This window comes from Sturnira hondurensis, unplaced genomic scaffold (genome assembly GCF_014824575.4).
Source record: "Sturnira hondurensis isolate 20B ecotype Veracruz unplaced genomic scaffold, ASM1482457v3 Scaffold0002840, whole genome shotgun sequence".
Classification (NCBI taxonomy): Eukaryota; Metazoa; Chordata; class Mammalia; order Chiroptera; family Phyllostomidae; genus Sturnira; species Sturnira hondurensis.
In genome coordinates this window covers 33,125,356-33,147,114 of record NW_028075471.1, presented here as the reverse complement: position 1 = coordinate 33,147,114, position 21,759 = coordinate 33,125,356, and the positions used below count along the sequence as shown (strand labels likewise).

Sequence of the window (21,759 nt, the reverse complement as noted above, 5' to 3'; positions counted from 1 at the left end):
ATTCAGGAGAAGCCCGAGGAAATGTCCGTCTTTATTTTAATAGCATTGCTAAGCCAGGCAGTCAAAACACGAACTGCACTAGGCTAGTTCCTCCGCTTTCTCACAGAGAAGGACTGGTCCTGCATGAGTGTTTTCTGGGGCTTTGGACCATCTGGGTTTTCATGCATCAAGCCATGGGGTTTCTTTCACCACTTCCTTTAGAAAGTCTTTGTTGTTGTTGTTGGGGAAAAATAGGTTTCAATGTTTAGGGGACTTGGCAGTTTTTTTTAAAAGCCTTTTTCTTTCCTACTTACTCTTAAATCTTTTCATAAATATAAATTCCCCTCTTTCTCTACAACATGAGTATGCTAGAATCTGGTCTCTTCCATATATACCATTAGTTTGGTGTATCTAAACATTTTTTAAAGGTCTTCATTTAATAAACTCCATGACTTGAATCATTTTACTTTCATCTCCAGAATGCTCCTTAGATGGGGCTCAGAACCCCACTTTGCACGCTGGATATGAGTGCTAGTGAGTGAATAGTTCCTTTCTGGTATCTCACCCACTGGCATAGACTTGGCTTTGACTTTATCAGTCACTCTTCAGTCTCTGCTAACTTTTTCAAAACTATTTCTTCTTAAGTATTTGTTATATTTTATATTTCTACTTAAAAAACTCTGAGTTACATTGGTCAACACTGCATTCCACAGTGCCTAGCATAAATAATTGAGAATAATTTATCACATGAATAACAAATAACTGAAATACTTATGTAAATGTAGGGCTTTTCTTTCTTCTTTCCTCTTTTCACCATTCTATTTCATTTTCTTCACCCTTCCTTTTCAGTTCATTTATTAAAATATTTAACGATCTCTTCAGAATACCATTCAATTGATGCTGGACTCTTAGAAAATATTAATAAACCCTCAGGTTCAAAATACATACTTTAAAGTATCTAGACATGCACATTTACAAACATTAAGGTTACTGTCTCGTCCAGTTCTGTCTTAAGCAACACAGGGAGAGATTATATATAAATGACCCTTCCCTGGGCTCACAGCATCAAGCTAAGGCTCCAGGAAGAACTGAGATGCAAGGTAGTTTCTCAGAGGAAGCACAGGCTGACCAGGGAAGTGAAATCGGGTTATGTTGTGTAGGAGACAGTGTAGCAGGCAGTATCAAATCAGGCACAGGACACGTAAACAGCAGGCTGAATAAAGGAGCTTGCCTAATTGAAGGAAAGGGTGTGGAGTGGAGAAGGGAAATAAAGGGCTTAATGTAAACCATGGCTGGTACTGGGAGTGAGCAAACTCAATACTGACCACAGCCTTCCTGTTTTCTGGACCCTTCAATGACTCCTCCATGCCCACGGAATCAAAGCAGTGGCCTGAAAGATGCCTTTTAAACCCCTTCCCCTAGCATCTGCCGAGTCACTGATTCTTAACCTTTGTTTCACCACCCTAAAAGCTGCTTATGCAACTCTGCATAAGTTTATTTTCAAACATGAAGCTCATTATTTTCCTATTGGTTACCTTAAGCATTTTGATATTTGTCCTTGCAGATGTCAGCTTTTAAAAATCATAGTTATGATCTTGTGCTCTTTAGACCTACTTTACCTGTGGTCTTTTATAAATGAATAGAAGTAAGGGAGAATGTCATTTTCTGGGAATTGTCTTGCTTGAGATGACTAACCTACCACAGGGAACTGGTACCTCAAGTCAGTCCTGCTGCTCACGGTAGGTGATAACCCTTAACGGCACAAAAGATTGATAATATTAGAGCTTTTCATCAATCACTGTATTCCATTTCACAAGTTTATTTATTTGAGACTATGCTGACTGGAATAGTAATGTTAGATTTTAACCAAGTTTTGGGAGACCAGCCATAGCTCAATGTACCACTGATAGTCTATTGTTTGGTACCTCATTCTTTTAGGATTCTGCAGTAATTGGTGTTATTTGGAAAAGAATCATCATAAAGAGAGAAAGAGTTTCCCCTAATTTAACTAACAGGCCACTCTAACTAAAGACTACATTATCCAGGTATTATTTATTAATTTCTTATGAAAAAGGCTTTTGTCTAAATATTCTAGGGGATACCATGAAATAAAAGGTTTGGTCCTTGTAAATATAAAGTTAAGTTACAAAGATCCACCCATTTGCTTGTTTGCTGAATAATCACATGAAGAGGAACATTAACATAAGATTTATAGAACAGCAGATAACAACATAAAAGTATCCCATTACTATTACTGTGTGTGATTAGTTTTCAAATGAACGACGCGATTGCAATTCAGAGAAGCAGAGGCCATTTCACACTGGAGTAGGAAGAAGAGGCTTTTCTGGGGAGATAGGTTTTGGTCTGGGAAGTAGAGAGAATCTGGTTAGAAACTGAACTGAGAAGACAGCATTCCACACAAATGAAAGTGTGTAAACAAAAATGTGAGGTTGGAAAAGTCTGGGATGTCTGGGGAGAATGAAGAACAAGGCGGTTTACTGAAACTGGAGAGCCTCTGTAGCGTAGTGGGGACCGGGTGCGAATGTGAGGTTCTGACCCGCCTGTGGAAGGCCTCTGAAGGCCAAAGTTAGGGGTGTGGGCTTTGTCCTGGGGCCAGTGGAGAGCTAGCCAACATTTGGAGCAGTAAAAAGATGTACCTTAAAAAACTCCTGACATATGTTTTTCTTGAAAATGTTTTCTCCATTAAATGAAAAAGTACTAATCTGTTTATAAAGGAGGTTTTAAATAATTTTATATATGTTGTCTCCTAGTATCACATGAGACATTCTTAAAAGGGCTAATGCCCAGAATGATAGAGGATATGATATTATAATATTGTATTTAGTATTATACCATAATACTATACTGTATTTAGTATACCATTTTATACTTATAAAAATACTATACTATACTCAATAAATATACAAAATATATAAATATACATTTTGTTTCTAACCAAATGACCATAATTTCCACCTACATGGGTTACAAAAGGTATTACATTTATAGTAATAGTATACAATGGTGTAATAGATATACAGAATCAACAAGGGTGTTTTTATGTTTCTTATGGGTGACTATCAAGGTTCCTTCCTTATATATAAAGGGTGACTTCAATAGGTAAAATTGGGGAAAATATGGCCAAGGTGTATCATAACACTTATGGGCTTTGTAATTAGTAAGAATGTGATTTGGATAGATGGATAGGTAGACAGACAGATAATGGTGATAATTCCATCCATCTATATGTTTAGTTTTATTGTTTTTTCTAGAGTTTGGTATTCATATATCTGTTTCTCTGATTAAATTGTAGCACATTTGAGAATAAGGCTATTTATTCACCGTCTTAGCCTCCATTCTGCATCTTGTAGGTAATGAGATGTAGTGGAAAATATGGTAGAGTTGATTGTGGACTGTTCAGATGGAAAAATAAAAAAAGACAACCAAAAGTTCTAGCTATCATCTATTTAAATGAATTTTATCCTTTAATTATTTCATTAACTCAACATGTTGATTTAGCACAAGGTACTGAGTACCATGGTAGGTGACCAGGACTGAGATGAAGTGCAAAGCAGGAATAAGCAGGGGTGACAAGTTCAGTCTGTTGGAGCATACGGGGTTGGAGCGGCAGGAACAGGACTGGAAAGGACACAGGAGTCAGACTACGGAAGCAGTTCGGGCCTGGCAAGGGACTTCAAACTTGCTTCAGTAGGAAGTTGAGACCCATAAAGGTTATTGAGCATGGGATTAATTTGACCACATTATGTTTCAGGAAGATCAGTCATCAGCAGTGTGTAGAAGAGACTATCAGGTTGGTTGGTGAAACAGAGACACATGCAGAAAGCGGGGAGAGCATTTAGCTCTTATAACGATCCAGGCGAGAAATCATTAAAGCCTGAGTGACCAGAGAGCGGGGGATGGATAATGCCTTAGAGGCAGAATCAGCAGCAATAGGCAACCGACTGGACTAGATGTGTGGGAATCAAGGAAGGAGTCAAGGATAGATTTGGGTTTGTTTGTTTTTTTTAAACATATGTGATGACTGATGTTAATAAAACAGAAAAGAAGGAAGAGCAGTATTAGTAAGAAGGATGATAAATTTGATCTTGGATACAAGTTTGACATGACAGACAAAAGTCACTTGAAATGTGAGGCCAAAGCTCAGAGGAGAGTCCCGACATGGAGATGTTGACATGCTGTTCTTTCTGGTGTCTTTTGCGCCCGTGCCAGTAAATATTTGGTAGCTAAGAACAAAGTGATTCTTAACCACAGTTCTGTTGAAGAGTCAGTTATTGGATGGAAGTTTGACATTCCCAGTCAGAATGCCTAAGTCAAATCCCAACTCCACCATCTCCTTCCTAGCTTGTGACTCTACACAAGTTGCTGAGTCTTTCTGTGCCTTAGTTTCCCTACCTATAAAATAGAGGAAGTAATAATACCTAAGCCATGAAATATATATGCTTATTAAATGAGATAATACTCAAAAGTACCTACCTGGCATATACTAAGTGTTAACAATTATTGTTACAATTATCATATCATTTAAATTCTTTTGATAAATTAGCTACTCAGTGAAGATGTATTATGTTATGCCATTGCTCTAACCATATGCATGTACATGCAGTCATACTTGAAGGTATAAAGTTGCCCAGAGAGAGAGAGTAAAGATATAAAGAGCTCTCCAAATCCATTTTTTTCCCATCACATAGGACCACTAATGAGCATTTGATGTACAAGGGCCACCTCACACAATTATACACGTCAATCTCACTTAAGTCATTCAGTACACATTTTTCTAGTGTTATTTACATACCCAGGACTGCGTTAAAGACCAACTCTGTCCTACCGCACAAAGGCCCTGCTCGACCTGGCTTTTAATTATCGCTCCAATCTCATTCTAACCTCTCTCCGTGCAGCTACCTGTGGTTCCCCTTTCTGATTCCTGCGGAGCTTGGCATTCTCCAGCCTGGGGGCCTTTGCAGCACTTTATGTCCCCTGTGCCTAGGAAATACTTCGTTTGGGTTGTGGCATTTGTCAGTTTTATCCAAGAAGCTTCAATCTAAATATTACTTCATCCTTGACCACAGAATATAAAATAGTTATTCCTTTCATATCATCTTCTTACCTTTGTAGCACTTAATTACAGTCTGTAATTATCTTAATAGAGACCACTAGTTCTGCCTGTTTTATTCCTGACCCCTCAACAGCTGGCATGTAATGGCCTTTCAATAAGCACTTGTGGAATCAATTGATTAAATGCATAAAAATAAGAATGAATGATGAGAAGTTAAGAAAAGGCAAAGCAGAAACAAAAAGCTTCACTATCAAAGAAATAAAGGATAAATAGGAAAATCATTTGAAACAATCAACAAGCATCAGAAAATGAGGAAATCTAAAATAGGGCCAAGGCCTTTGTTTATAAATATTATCTGTAATAAGAAAACAAAATGGGAAATGTCAAAGGAAAGAATTCCAAAAAAGGAAGGGGTGGCTGGTGAAGTAAAATTTCCAGAGATGAATTTGAGGATAAAGACCAATCACCAGGAGGGTACTGGTGACTCCGAAGAAGCCGTGTTAGTCGGAGGACAAGGATGGAAACCTGAAGTGCGGGGTGGGGGGTAAAGAAGTGAGCTGGTGAAGAGACACAGTGGAGATGGGACTGAACTGAGCTCTCCAAGAATTGAACGCTGAAGAGAAACAGAATTAAGTTGTTGGATTATGGAAAGAGGCCCAGACGAGGAGGCAGGAGATCTGGGATTTGGTTCCAAAGAAGGCTCAAAAATGCAACTCTCCATCTGAATCTCATTGTCCGCCTCCTAGAAAAATGTTCTGCTCCATCTCAACCTTTGTAATAAGAAACAAAGGGGCTAACGGATAAGTAGATATAAGGAGTTGCTTTTTCTTGGTAAGAGTTCTAATGGCATTCTAATAAGGAAAAGCAAATCTACAAAAGAATGTTTTATTTGAAACAAAATCAAGGTAAAATTTCACTTAAGCTTAATGAAGTTAGATTGTTTTTTTCTCTCACTTTATTGAAGGCTTTGTACTTACTCCGCTGTAGCACTTACTGAGGCCAGATATGAAGAGTGCTTGTATTTCTCACTGACATTCTGTTGAACTTGCCCGTTCTTATTAATCATTGCTTTAAAGTAAGCAGCTGAGTACTCAGGAAGCCGATAGTCCCGGCTGACCGGTCTGCAAAAATAGTGGAACCCGAAGCTCTCCGCTGCCGTCTCCTCTGGAGATGCATGTTTGTGGAGGGGAGTGCGTGTGTGTGTTTGTGTGTACTGCATGCTGAAGAAGCAAATACAGTTTTGTGAAACTACTACAAACTTTATCGTATTCTGTCTTCTGAAAGCATGGAGGAATAAAAAACAAAAGCAGGCTCTGGTCTGGTTATAACCTACACGGCAGGCAAACAATATCTGCAGTATGAAGACTCCAGTTAAAACATCTGATACAAGGTGACTAGAAGCAATGCTTTTGAACTAATTCTTCAGATTTCTTGGTGCTAAAAGATACAAAATGTGCAGCGTGAATAACTGACCTCTGGTGCAGTTTTAGGATTCTTCATCTAAGATTCACAAAAAATCTTAATAGTCCAGAGCTATTTGTGTAATTTTTTTCTTGCTTTATAAATGTTAGTATTTTAGGCTGATTAGAGTGGTTGACATGTGCTTATCTTTTTGATTCAGAATTTTTAATATGTGTTCTAATGGTACCTTAGGCAATGTAAACATAAATAAATGGCCTAAAAATTTAGAATTCAGTGGGTAATAATCTAAACAATCAATGATTTCTAGTGAAATCTGATTTGGTTCTTTTTTAAAAAATCTGTTATTTTTTCACAGAATCCTTTTCTCTTGTTAAAATCTCTATTTTTCATTTCTATAGTAATTTTAAACATGCTTGTTTTATAGTCTTTTTTCACACTGTTCCCTCATTTACAGTTCTTTTGGGATTAATTCTCTCATTTGTCTTATTCATCATCATATTCGTCTATACGGGGGAAGCAACATGCCACAAGTGTCTATCTGTACTCTTTTCAGTGTCTTTCATAATTACATATATTGTACTTTCCACCGTGATTTCCTCTTTTAACTCATGAGCTCTTTAGAAGTTTATTTCTCAGCTCCAAACACTGGGACTTAGATATTTTTAACTCTCTCCTTAGTGCTGGTTTTTAATTAAATTTAATTGTAGCTAGAGAACATAGTCTGTATGATAGAGAATCATTAAAATGTGTTGAGATTTCAATTGTGAACTTATATATAATCAATTTCCATGAATATTCTATGTGTATTAAAATAAGATAAATAAGATAAATAGATAAATAAGATAAAATTTGGTTTCTAGATAAATAAGATAAAATTTGTTTTTTTGTTTGTTTTTTTTTCTTTTTTGGTTCAGACTTTCCATACCTTTCTAATTTTTTTTACCCTCTTGGTCTACTGGTTTCTAAAAGCAGTATGTTACAATCTTCCACTATGATTGAAGATGTGTCAAATTTGTCTTATAAGCTTTCGCTTTATAGAGTTCAAGTTTATGTAGTTAGACACATTTGCTATTATTATACAGTGTCATTCTGTAGTCCTATTATTGCTTTATGCCTTAACTCTATATTTTGCCTGATGGTAATACAGTTGCTATCCTCACTTTTTGGGGGTACGCCTGCCTGGTGTACTTACTTCCATTCCCTTACTTTGAAAATTTCTATGCGATTTTTGTCTCAGGTATATCACCTTTATGAAAAATGTTGCTAGATTTTAAAAATATATATTTAGTGTAATAATTTCTGTCTTGTAACAGATTAAATTAATCAAGTTACATTTATTGTAATTACTTTTGTATTGAGGCTTATTATTTCTGTGTATCTTCTTTTTGTTCCTTTTTTTCTCTTTTATCCTGCTTTCTTCTGGATTTAAATTGATGTGTTCACCTCTTATTTTCCCCCTGTTGCTTTGGGAACCCCCATTTATTTAGTACTTAAGTTTAAAATGTTAACATGCATTTCCTAACAAAGACTAAAGTTAGTATTTCTCTCCTTGCTCCTCCTGAACAAGACAACACTTTGCATGCTTTTACTACCCCACATCTCCATCTTGCCCCACCTAATTTTTTGTTAGATAAATTTAGTTTTCTTCTTAAATTAAAAAATATTATTTGAAATAAGCTTTAGTTTAATCCCTTCACCTTTTTACCCAGTCTCCCAGCCCCACTCCCCTCTGACAGCTGTCAGTATGTTTTCTGTGAACCTGTTTCTATATTGTTAGTTTACTTTGTTTATTAAATTCCACATATAAGTGAGGTCATATGGTATCTGTCTTTCTCTGACTGGCTTATTTCACTTAGCAGAATACACTCCAGGGCCACCCACACTGTCACAAAAGATAAGATTTCCTTCTTTGCTATGGCCCAGTAGTCTTCCATTGTATAAATGTACCACAGCTTTTTTATCTGCTCATCTACCAAAAGGATTAAGGGGGGGGGAAGAGTATGCTGATTACCAGAGGGTAAGTGGGGTGGGTGGAGAGAGAAGAGAGTAAAGTGGGGATAAATGGTGATGGAAGGAGCCTTTGCTTGGTGTGGTGAACACACAATACAATACACAGATGATGTATTATACAACCGTACACCTGAAACGTATATAATTTTATTAACCAATGTCGCCCCAAGAAATCTAATAAAAATAAGCTTTAGTTAAAATAAACTAATCAGCCCTGACTGGTGTGGCTCAGTGGTTGAGTGCCAGCCTACAAATCAAAGGGTTGCTGTTTCAATTCCCGTGTCTGGGTTGCAGGCCAGGTCCCCAGTAGGGGGCGCATGAGAGGCATCCACACACAGATGCTTCTCTCCCTCTTTCTCTCTCCCTTCCCCTCTCCAAAAAAAGGTAAGATCTTTAAAAACAATAAACTAATCAATAAAGTTACTGACAGATTTTACCTGTATCCACTATTGTTTTTTGTATTCTCCACATTTCCCTCTTCTTCTGGCTAAAGTACATGGTAAGGGGCAGAGCTGGGGTTAAAAGCAATGTGTGCTTGTCTCTGAAGTCCTCACTCTCAACTACCACAATCTAGTGGTTGCAGATTTACAGAAAGGTATTCTGTGTGCAGGGGCGAAGGGAGCCAGAAGATAAGAGGCAGATGGAGAGAAGAAGGGGAGGAGGAGGAAGATGGCTCGAGAGGGTGTCAGCATGGTTTTGTCATCACAGCTTTGACACAAAGTTAGTTTTGACACTGTCTGCTAAAAGACATGAATATAGCAAAAATACACAAGACATAAATAAACATGGGCATTAAGTGTGTAGAACTAAGTCAAGGTTTGGGCCCAAAAGGGCAGAGGTGGCTGCACCTTTGAGGCTTGTGGAAGAATGGCAGAGGGATTCATCCCTACCATCTAGGTACAGTACCTGGCACACATCAGGTGCTCAAGAATATTTATGGAATGAAAGAAAGTACTGTAAGTAAGAAAAAATGGATGCAAATGGAAGATGGGAGGGAGGAAAATAAAACAATGAGAAATGGAGGCAGATAATAAGAGGAGGAAGGAAATGCAAGAAAATAAAAGGGCAGAAGAAAGTAAATTAAAAAAGGATGTCATTAAAAATTTTATATGTGTTTGCATATTTGTAAATGGGCAAAAAAAGACAAGATTCATATCAAACTGTTAATGTTTACTTCAGGTAGGGGTGAGTGACTTTCACTTTTTAATTTTATGCATATCAGTGATATTTAAGGGTTTTCCAGTGAGCATGTATTATTTGTAAAAAAAAGATGTAAAAATTAAGGCTTAGCAAGAGCAAAAAAGGAAATGAAAAGAATAATGAAGAACGACCCGATGTGGCCTGCTGGGAAGTACACTCAGTGAACCCGCCTCCCTGAGTCCCTCTAGGGGTCTCTCAGTGGCCCCCTGTCAACCCCCAGGGGCAGACCATTTTTCCTGTCATCTGCCCATTAACCTCTTCAAAATCCAGTCCCAAGAAGGGGGAGATTTCCCATAAGAGGGCTGCCTCCCTTTTTAACGCTACTTGTCAAATTGCAGGCCGCCCCAGAATTGCTCAGCCCCACATTCTCCAGGGATGCCTAACTCACTTTATAGAAAATCCAAACCCTCCGCACAGGTCTTTCCATCCACCTCAAAAGAGCAACCTTATCAAAACATTATAAACCAAGCATCTATATAAGACAAGACACATATTCACAATATCAAAAAAGACTCTCCTGCCACATACTGCAGCTCTTGAAAATAGAGAAAAAAATTCCCTCTTTTTTTCAGCTTTTGTGGTTTTCTCACTTGTCTCATTAACGTAACTTCAACCCCCCACCCCTGAAGGAAACAGTCACAGACAGGTACAGTTGGTGCCTTTATGACCTAGAACCATTCCATGTAATACTACTTTTATGTATGTAAGAAAACCTGTGTTGTGTCCATAAAAATAAGCTCTTATACAGAGTGTGGGTTATAGGCTTTTATAACTCAGGAGATATGGACAAAAAGGTGATAAAGCAACAGCTGTCTATCACATCCCCGTGCCATGGTTTCTCAGTCTCAGCACCAGTGACATTTTGGGCCATATAATTCTTTGTTGTGCGGGGCTGTCCTGTGTATTACAGGGTGTTCAGTGGCTGCATCCCTTGCCCCTACCCACTAGATGCCTGTAAGACCCCCCCACACACATACACACACACATACCAGCTGTGGCAACAAAAATGTCTCTGGGCATTAAATCATTAATTGTACCCTGGGGCCCTAAATCTCCTCTGGTTATAAACCACTGATGTAACTCCAAGTTACAAAACTGGGTTAATCTTTCTACCAACAGAGATGTTTTGCACATACACAGGTATTTGGGGCTTTAATATACGTTAAACCATCTCTTGTAATGAAAATAGTTCATTTGTAATGCCAATGGTGAAGTAGAGAAAAGCTACTGGCAGGCACAACTGTATTCCAAAGCTTCATGCCATATGATGAAACAGGCAACTCTATCAAGAACAGTAAAACCATATCATACTCGACAAAGATAAAAACATAAACAATTAGATGTGTACAGTGACCCTAGTTTATGAATACTTTCTTTCTATTCTCTAACTTCAGATAACCCTCTCAGCAGAGTTCAGGGCTGAAACCATCTGGAAAATTGACTCTAATCTAGTTACCTACTTGGGAAAAATTTTATCACATTATATATTCAAACACAATATCACCATGCTTAATAACTTTGTAATTCAGGTCCATGGTTTAAGAAAAAAGAATGCCAGCAGACTGCCTGGACAAACAGTATTAAAACTCTGAATATATATGGCTCTATGAAAGTCAACTGGTATTGTTCCACTGCATTCTAAAGAAGAAATGAGAAAAATTCTTCAGTGAAACCAGCACTTACCATCACTTATAATGATGCTAATACCAGAGACTCCAGGATCCCTATAATCTTGATATTAACTTAGTAATATGAGTAATAATCATTCAGCAAGAAAATAAAGCCAAAATATATTTTGGGGATATGCTACCACGTATCGATGAAGTTAGCATTTGCGTCGACTTGCTGGAAAGTACTCCAAATTTAAATACTCCAACACTGTTCTTTTGTATGTATAAATAACAGCTCCACTTAAAAAAAGAATTATAGCTGCATTTTGTTTCATATTCCATTTTCAATACAGATGGTTAGACTGAATAAATTTAAAATGAAATGGAATGACCAAAGGACAGAAACATCCTTGGCTAGCTCAGAATAGTTCACTCAATCATTAATTTTTTTAAAAAAGGAATGAATTAACACTTTTAAAAAACAGGTTAATGGAATTGAAAATTTGTCTTCCTGTTTTATGTTGCCCTCTCTCCTCTAGTCCACTTGCCAGAAGAATTTTGAATGCAATTCCTCTGCAGGTTACAAATCTAAGAGGCTAATGGGTGGTTACCGTTCTTGGTACTGGGCTGATTCTATTCAGTCTAGATCTAGAAAAATCTTTTTGTTGTTGTTGCTTTTGCATAATTTTCTGACATTAAAGAAAATTTAAAAAGCAGGTGACTTGGTAACGAGAAGAGATAAGCAAGAGGGGTTGATTCCTGCAGCACTTTCACAAGCGCTATTTTCTCTTTTCAAGATTCAAAGTCAAGTTAAAATGTTCCTCTGTATTTCTAATGGAAAGATGAGCAATAACTTCGGAAATTTATGCCAAGCCAATGAACTCATCACTGTGTTATGAAACAGTTTAACGCACTTTGATCAATACATTAGCCCTGCAAACACAAACATGCTACAGGGATATCCCAACGTGAGCAAACCTGACTTGGCCTGTGCTGATAGGTCCTAAGGCATAAAAGGTGTCAAAGCAATAGGGTGTCTGAAGAAAAGCCAAATACTTTTAGTACCCTCCGGAAACAGCACTCTCTTGACTTTTCCATACATATGTATAAATCCCCTAAATGCACAGTCATTTTACAAATTTATTCTTACTCTTTTATGAAGTTAGTTAAAAATTAATGAACAAGAAATTAAAGAGAAGTTGCTGTAATAAAGTTAGAATATTCTAACTGAAAAACAATTACAATGAAACTACTTACTCTCCCATAGAATTATAAATGTTTTTCAAGGGATAGTTCACAGTATGATTTTTTAAACAATGTCTTCTTTTTCTTACTCTTGAGAGTTAAACACTGTGGGTTTCTTTCACATTAAAAATACATTTATTAGAAGAGCTAACGTTCTCAGAAAAAGAGCTCTATGATTTAAAGTAACATATAGAATGCTTATATTTTTCTTCAAACAGATTTATATACTTCATCTTTCAATTAAGGGGATTAGTTTTCAATAACATGTAATTGACAGAAAATTGTGTTGAAATCATCATATTTACTAATTCTGGGAATTTAACCAGTCAGATTTCTGAGAAATGCAGTTCTCTGTACAGAACTGGAAAAACACCAACAGTTTGTGAGTGTGTTCACTGCTTTTCCACTGTTTTCACTTCCTCTCAAAATTATATTCCTATTTCACTGAAGTGAAAGCAACTAGCTTAATTCTCACCCTGGGAGAGGGATCATTTTAATTTTTAAGGAAAAAAGTTACCTTTCTAGTTTTAGATATTTAATCAAATAAATGCTTAACTCTAAAAGACAACTTTAGGGCTTTCATTAAGAAAAATCCCCTCTGTAGCAACTGGCTCAAACTCGACAAACTTGAACCGTGCAGATGTTGAAGCGTGCCTTGGTTCCACTGGGGGAGAGAGAAGTACGAGACATTCCACAGCTGCCTACGCCAGTTCCCTTCCCAGGGGCACAGTTGCGGGGTCCATCAAGCTCAATCACTTTGTATAGCAACTGGGATCCCAGGCAGGGACCAAGGAATCCCAGAGCAGCTTAGATTTCTTCCAGTATCACAGCAAAAAATAAGACTACTTAAAGAGTAACCAGTTACTTCCAACAATCATATGGCCCCGGGCCAAAAAAAGGATGAAGAAGAACATCTGTAGTGAGGGAAAATAAAAGATGTTTCATATTTTTAAGATTTCAAGCTATTTACAGGAGATTTTTCTTTGGGTCTTTGTTATAAAAATGACTATGAATATTTGATCTTTATTCATCACTGATATTTTATTTGGGAGGGTGAAGAGAGAATGATCAAGTTGAAGAAACACTTAAGTTGAAGAACTTAACAGTTAATTCAACAACACATTCATTGCAGGGTTTTAAAGAAATGAACTGTGTATGACACTAGTATGTTTAAAGGCATTATCCTTTCCCATTTTACATCGGTGTATATTCTCATAAGCTCTTAAGAACATTTTAAAACTAACATAATTGTATTCATAATATGGTGTGGCTAAAAGCAAGAGAATATTCTTCCTTACTTGAGGATAGCTGATACTATAGCAGATGCCATTTCCTTGGGATAAATCAGAAAAGAAGGAGGTATAAACATATACATATAGCTCATTAAGATAACAAATATGTACAAATCACTATTACCCATGAATTATGTCTTTATACTAATCATCTTCCAGAGTAGTAAAAGACAATATGTAGACACACATTTTGAATAGTTTTTATACTACCTTGAATGTATAATGCCATTAAAATAATTAATTCTTAATTATTTAGAAAGTTATTATATCTCACATAAGCACTTGTAAGAATTTACCAGATACAATAATGAAAGCAACAGTGATGTATAACTTATTGTGGACTTGCTATGATTTGAGCATGGGATTAAGAGCTTTAGATGCATTAGCTCATGCCTTTCCCCACCATGATACTATTCCCATTTTACAGATGAAGAACTTGACTTTTAAAGTCACTGAGCTTCCTGGCCGGTGTGGCTCAGTGGATTGAGTGCCGGGCTTGTGAACCAAACTGCTATAGATTGCATTCCCAGTCAGGGCACATGCCTGGGTTGTAGGCCAGATCCCCAGTAGTGGGAGTGTGAGAAGCAAACACACATTGATGTTCTCTCCCTCTCTTTCTCTTTCCCTTCTCCTCTTCCGAAAAATAAATAAATAAAATCTTAAAAAAAATTCAAGTCACTGAGCTAGATGGTACAGCCAGAATTTAAACTTTTTGATTCTAAAGTCCATGATTTAGTTATTTGTTGTAGACAGCTCTGCCTGGTTCTAGGAATTGCATCTCGACCCCTGTGGCTAAGGGTGAGGGGCGACCTTTGGAACACCAGCTGCAGTAGACAAAGCTTGTCTCTGGTAGCAAACGCTGCCTCAGTTTCCTCTCCCTGCCCCCAAAGCTTGGTCAGAAGTCAATGATGGGTAGGACCCCTCACAGCGGGGGGCAACCTAAACCAGATTCGATCACTTGGGAGGCCTTCATGGAAGGACTTGGGGGGCTGCAACAAAGAGCAATGGACTCTTGCCCCCCGCTTTGACAAAGCCCGAGTCCCCATGTTCTCTGGGAGAAATGCTTCCTGGCTCTAATCCCTTTAAGCCTAAATACCTGTTGGGGGAGGGGGAGCGGTACAGCTCCTTGCCTTGCAAGAGCGTGTCCTGGGGAAAAATCTGGCATCACAAAGACTTGCTGATAAACCTGTGAAATCTGCTCTACTAAGAGTGCTTTCATTTATACATTAAGGGTTCGAGCAGGAAACCCTAAAACTTTGTTCCTGACAGACTAACTCCTACTAAGCCCTCAGATTTCTTTCAAATGTTATCTACTGTTTGATCCTTGCCGCCTTCTATTCCTGTGTATTACAACCCAATAAAAGCCCCTGGAGGAGGGAGCTCAACGCCTTTTTCCCCTGAGAAAAAACTGGCCACTGGTCATGGCCTTTTTCCTCTGGGAAAATGGCCACTGCTCCTCCCCAAGCAGATCACATCATGTCTCAGTCATGATTACTTTCATCCATGGCGGCTGGGGGGACTTGCGAGGAAAGTTACCCCCATAGTTATTATGTTAGACTGACTTCATTGAAAATGACATTTGTACATTAATTTATAACACTTTACATATTCTTAAAATCATTTTTAGGTTTTAAGGTTTATACTATGTCATTAAATTGTTCTATTCAGAGAAAAATAGCCCCTCTAGATGTTAGTTACATCCCACTTACACTGCTTATAATCCTTTTTATTCTCTTACTACTGATTTTTTAAAAGCCAGAAAAGGGCCCGTTTTAATCTAGAGTAATGCAGCAATTCCTCTAATGTTTTCATATTCTAAGTATCCTAAGTTCTGATGCCTATCTTTCTATTTTAGGTGGGCCCTTGAAACTACAAGTGAAATAAGCTAATAAACAATTAATTTTATGTTACATAACAGATAGTAATGTAACACTAAACCATGCTTCAAAATGTGGGATAAAAAACACTCATATCAATACAATTTCAAATAAGAAAAATGCAAGTCGTAAAAGGCTTTTGTTTATAGTTCAACAATATTCCTCCAAGACAATGCCATACATACAGGAAGGAGGAATGTATGAGGCAGAAGTTGTTGACATATGGGGTGTGCACAGAACTTCTGGTTCATGGAAGTTCCAAGATGGATAAATAAAAAATGATGTGTGAGTTTGTGGAAAAAACTATAAGGCAAGTCAATTTTTTAATTAAAAAATTATGTAGCATAAACAATGCTAATGAGCCAAAAGTCCCGTGAGATTAGGACTGTATCTGCTTCATTTTAACATTCCACTCACTTTTCATAAGTGCGCATCCATGCGAAATACCTCAGGCAGAACCTTCTTCGTAAAATAGAATTTTGAAGATTTTCTTTGTCCTTGTTCTTAATAGCTCATGATTTACTACTTTAAAAAAAATACTGCATTTATTTATTTTTAGAGAGAGGGGAAGGAAGGGGAACAAGAGAGAGGGAAACATCAATGTGTAGTTGCCCCTGATGTGCCCAGAACGGGGGACCTGGCCCATAACCCAGGCACGTGCCTGGACTGGGAATCCTACCATTCAACCCCCTTTGGTTCACAGGCCTGCACTCGATCTACTGAGCTACACCAGCCGGGGCTCACCTTTTACTACTTGAGTTGTCAATTTGATGACATTAAAAATTAGAAAGTCCCCAAACCCTTTAATGAATTACCAGATAATAAATACCTGGAAGTTCTTCATAAATTTCATCATCAATTGGTTGAGTGCTGGCTGGTGAGCTGCTGGTTGGTAGAGGATGATCAACATCATCATATAGCTCTTCTCTTTCATCCTCCTCCTCCGGAATAATATCAGATCCCATATCTACAAAACACATTTCAGGACATAAAAGACACAAAAGAGATTTGCAAAACCCTATTTTCTAAATTCAGGCAGCCCTACCAAGTCACAGTATTATTATATGCTGTATCCTTAACCTAAAACATTTTTAAAAATTATTGTTGCATAAAAATGTGAATTGCAAAGTTGCCCATTGGAACTCATAGAATACTTTTATACATCTGAGTGCAGTGGTCTATACTGATACCACTGATACCACTCATACTCCCTTCCCTGGTCATTCTCACAGAAATTCAATAAGCTTTTGATATATGAAAATCCAAACCATTCAGTTATTCATCATTTAAAGAATGCAATAACTTGTTCAACTGATTGTTCTTACCTTGTAATACAAATTTCAGCTGTTGGACCCATTCTTCGGCATCTTTGGGAGAAGCCGCTGTGAACTAATAAAAAGACAAACAATAACAAGAAAAATCACCACAGTAGAAATGAAAGGTATGTCGCATTCTTATCATTTCTTTAAGACCATTAGTAATTCTTCTCATGTCTAGTACTACTTTTCTTGCAAGGATGCTTCATATAATGTACAGTTAATTTTGACAAATTTACGTAATTGAAGCAGAGGATGATGGATATGAAACTCTGATCAGCAGCTGGCAGCTGTGCAGGAAAAGAAGCTGCTTCTCTTCATCAATGTCAGACACAGGACTGATGAACAAAATTTGCCCTTGACAATTAGAAGACACCCATGAATTTCTTTAGACTGCTGGGTACAGTTTTCTTAAAAATGTTCTTGTCAGATTCCAACACACTATCTGACAACTTAATTAACTGGCTTTCAACTGCAATCTCAGATATTTAAAACTTATTAAACATACATTCCATATTGATGCTCTCTGATAGCTCCTAAATTGCAGAGCTGATACGTGCCTTCTACCTTCATTTTCTCCCACAAACCTAAGCACTACAATACTCATTAACACTCTGATATTTTTCTTTTGATAATTTTACTCTTTCCACTATGTAATTCTTTTAAGAAATCACACAGTTCTATTAAAACAGACATAAAATGAAACATGTGAAGTAACTGATAAATTACATACTCGCTTGTTCTCTTTCAAGAAGGTATCACTTGAACTAATCTGAATTTTTAAAAATGTATTACCTCTTATATAAATGTTCGGTGTATAAAAACCAGTATTTTTTATTATTAACACATCAGGGAGAGTTGTTTTAACAAAATGTTAATGTCTTTATAAATGAAATCAGAACATTTTATCAACTTAATTTAAAAACAACATAAAAACTCGAACCTGATAGACACGTTTATCAGGAGCAGAGATTTCAAAACAGCAATCCTTCTTTGCATCCTTCCTGAGAGAGCTGTTCATCCTGACATTGTAGCCGTCTATCGCAAATTCACCTTTCTGTTGTTTGTCTGTTGGAGATAGAATGAAAGTCAGAATTTCATTTATTATTGTACAAATGCCCAGTCAATTACCTTTTATTTATATTTTCTCTGTCAATTCTTGAAAGAGTAGTTTTTGGCCATATTGTTTTTATAATACAATTAAATAATGTTTCTAAATATCACTTTTAATTCTAAAAGTATAGAAGCATTTGGGATGGTTCGGTTTTTAAAAGGACATATGAGGGAACCAGAAGAAGAGGTTGGCAGATAGTGGTCTTTTTCAGGAGGAGGAATGAAAATAAGACACTTTCATGTAGAAAAAAAATTCAAGAACTGGAACTAAAAACTCGCTAGACAAACCCACTACAAATCTGCGATTCTTTCAGACTCAGTGAGTCTGTGGGAAAACCTATTTGAAAAACCGCGGGGCTGTATTTACCGCTCTCTCTTCTCATCACCACCTTCCCAGGCCCACCCCCACCCAAAAGCCTCTAAAATGCAACTTGTCTTTTAAAGAATCCTAAATTGGTATGCATTGAAGTCTAAACTCAAGAAGCAAGGCATAACAAAATAAAATTAGTTACTAAAAGATGTGAGGGAAAAACTAAGTATTTGGATGGAGAGGAGTGGTAAAGCAAGTACAAAAGCATTAATCACCAAAACCAAACCAAAAAAAGGTTTCTTGACAAGTCAGTGAACAATTAAACTAGTAAAGCACATGTGAAGTGTCCAAAGAAAAAGGTGAGTTGAGCTTTAGTCAGACAGTAAAGAAATATAAAGCAGGAATACAACAAAGGATTCGATACTCCAAAAAGGAAAATATAATTTGCTTTTCTATTCACACAGTTATGCCATTTTGACAGAAAAGTTGTACAACTATAGTTTTATGTCATAGATTGATACACAATATTAAAATCATATGGACACCTCTCTTCCATATCATGAGGTAATGGGCTCCCTCAGCTCAATGCACCAAGTAATATTTATCACCTTTTCTTAAATATACTAATTCAATGCCTGAAATAATATGTATTTTAAAAAGATCATCAGGATCACATCTTGTTTAAAGCATCAAATGAAAAAAATCTGAGTTAACAATTCCTGACAAATCTGGACATTCTAATCATATTTAGCCATAATTTACATCTCTTTGGATGATTAAATAAATAATTCAAATTCAAAAAGTTGAAGTTTGCTTTGTGGAAACAATCTATAATGAACTCTATGAGGTATAGAAAAATTATAAAAATTAGTGTGGCATTTCCCAAAGTGAGATATGAACAGGCTTCCATGATCAAATCAGTTTGGGAAATTCTAAATTTAACAGGTTTTCTTAGTGCAGGTCTTCTTGAGGCCTTAATATATTTACATATTAATTGACTTTCTATAAGAAAGACTTAGTATGCAGCATTTCTCAAAATTACTTGTCTGTGGAACCCTTTTTCTTTTTTTAAAAGATTTATTTATTTTTAGAGAGAGGGGAAGGAAGAGAGAAAAACATCGATGTGAAAGAGAAACATCACTTGGTTGTCCTGTGTATGCACCCAAACTGGGGACAGAACCCACAACCCAGGCATGTGCCCTGAACAGGAATCAAACTGGCAACCTTTTGCTTCGCAGGACAGTACTCAACCAACTGAGCCATGGTGGTCAGGGCCATGGAACCCTTCTTTAGGGAACATTATATGGAACTGGTACTCCCAGGACATATTTTGCAAAATAGCTAACTAGTACAATAACATTGGTGAACAAGTATAATAATAAAAAAGATGGCTCAGCACAGTTGGTTCTGAACAATAAATAGTTATGCACAGTTGGTTCTTCTAAAATTCTCAAAGATGACTAAATCATTCAATCCCTCATTCAATAAATTTATATTGAGCACTTAAAACAAGTGAGGGAGCATTGTAGGTTCAGTGAGACAAAAGCTAGTAACAACTTACCAGACCTTTCCTACCTTCTCATTGGAACACACACCTACTACAGAGAGGGCTCCCAAAACATTAGGCAATGATCCACTAGATTGCAAAAGGCTTTAATTTTCACCATGAGATATAGAAATAGTCCAAAGCAAAATATCAAAGCTATCTTGGACAATTTTGAGAGATTTCTTTAAACGCACGAGGAAAAGAACAGGGCTTTCAAGGACCAGATGGAGAAAAGTGGCTCTCCTGTTTCACAAGGGCTCCGCCCGCGTGGTCACCTGATCTAAGCCCATGCTTTCTCCCTCAGCAATGTAACATGAGTGGGGATGGAAATGCATTAGGATTGGGCGTTTGTATCTGGAGATGTAAAATCAGCACTACAAAGACTGAGTTTGGAAGAGCTGTGAGGAACAGGGTATCTTCCCGTGCTAGATTAACTAGGAATAAGACAACCATCCAGGCAGCCAACCTAGGTGATCCCTCCTTAGACTAACAGATCCACTTTAGACAAAAATGCCCAGGTACAGGCTATGGGACGAGCTAGCAGGTCTTCCGTTAGTGTCTAATAGGAGGATGGAAGTAGCCTCTAGTCAGATGGACCCGAGAGAAACCACTAATCCAATGCAGAAGCATCCCAGATTACAAAGACAAGGATCCTTGTCCAAGGATAAGAGGAAAAGCAAAGAACAAAACAAAGCAAAACAAAAACAGAGGTGCTGTAAACATGTAATGCAAAAATATAACAGAGTGCTCAAGGTTTTGAAAGCTGGAGCAAACGACAAGACACAGAAATAAATATTAGGCAATTTGCTTTGTATGCTTTAAAAATGAAAAAAATTGATTCTGAAAGAGATGAAAGGTGAAAAATGTAATCTAAAATAAAAAAGAAATGACTGAGACTGGTAGAAATTGAAATGGAGCTGCTCAAATAATGGAAAAATACTGTATAAGGAAATAGAAAATGGAGCAGCAAAACAAGTGATATACTAAAATAATAAAAAGTTGAAAATTTTGAAAACTGTTGAAGAATCAGATCTGATATACTTTTAAAAACTCCCTTGGTAGGTGTGGGGGGGAGAGAGTAAGGAGGAAAAGAGGCAAAAGGGAATAGGGTGTATATGGAAGACTGACAGAAAATGCCAATAATCAAACATAAAACAGCAGAAAATCTCTTTCTGCCAAAGAAAGACCTAAGTCTACAAAACAAAAGGTGTTGTTTAACAAAGTAAAAATAATTTAAAAAAGCTAATACTTAGACCTATTTAGCTTGTTGTTGAGAATTAAATGATAAATAACCATATAAATGTCCAAGTGGGGGTGGGAGTGTGGTACCAGAAAGGCTGAACAAAATGAAGGGACAGTCATAATTCTTTCTCAACAGCTTTCGCAAATCCACAACCATAAAGTAGCTGCATGGGACATGCAGCTAAAGTAGTTAGAAGGTAGGACGCTCAAGACATGAAATGGAAAAATACGGCTATGATAAGACTCTGCTCTTCTCCCTTCATATCAGCATCTCTTATAGACAGAGAAAAGGAAGAAACTCTAACATTCTATGGCAATCCATAATAATTTACACATAAGTTAGTTCTGCAGTGCCTTCAGGCATAGTTTCAAGGCCACCTGTTGGCCTGAAAAAGATTATTAAAAATAGGAACATGTCAACCACATGGGGAATAAGGTCATATAAGTTCATCTACCCAGAACTGTAAAAGACTAATAAAATATTTTATTTAAGTGAACTTCCCAAATAGCAGAGCTTATTCTT

At 37.1% G+C, this 21,759-nt stretch overlaps 1 protein-coding gene across 1 annotated transcript in view; it reads right to left on the bottom strand.

Annotated features, from left to right (window-relative positions):
* The window catches only part of SKAP2 (src kinase associated phosphoprotein 2), a 172,470-nt gene that overhangs the window by 42,181 nt on the left and 108,530 nt on the right, over nt 1–21,759 (bottom strand). The window contains exons 7-9 of the mRNA XM_037041260.1: nt 17,969–18,093; nt 17,035–17,098; nt 16,539–16,676 (exon numbers count right to left, since the gene is read on the bottom strand). Coding sequence (XP_036897155.1) covers nt 16,539–16,676; nt 17,035–17,098; nt 17,969–18,093 — 327 coding nt within the window. The remainder of the gene's footprint in view (nt 1–16,538; nt 16,677–17,034; nt 17,099–17,968; nt 18,094–21,759) is intronic.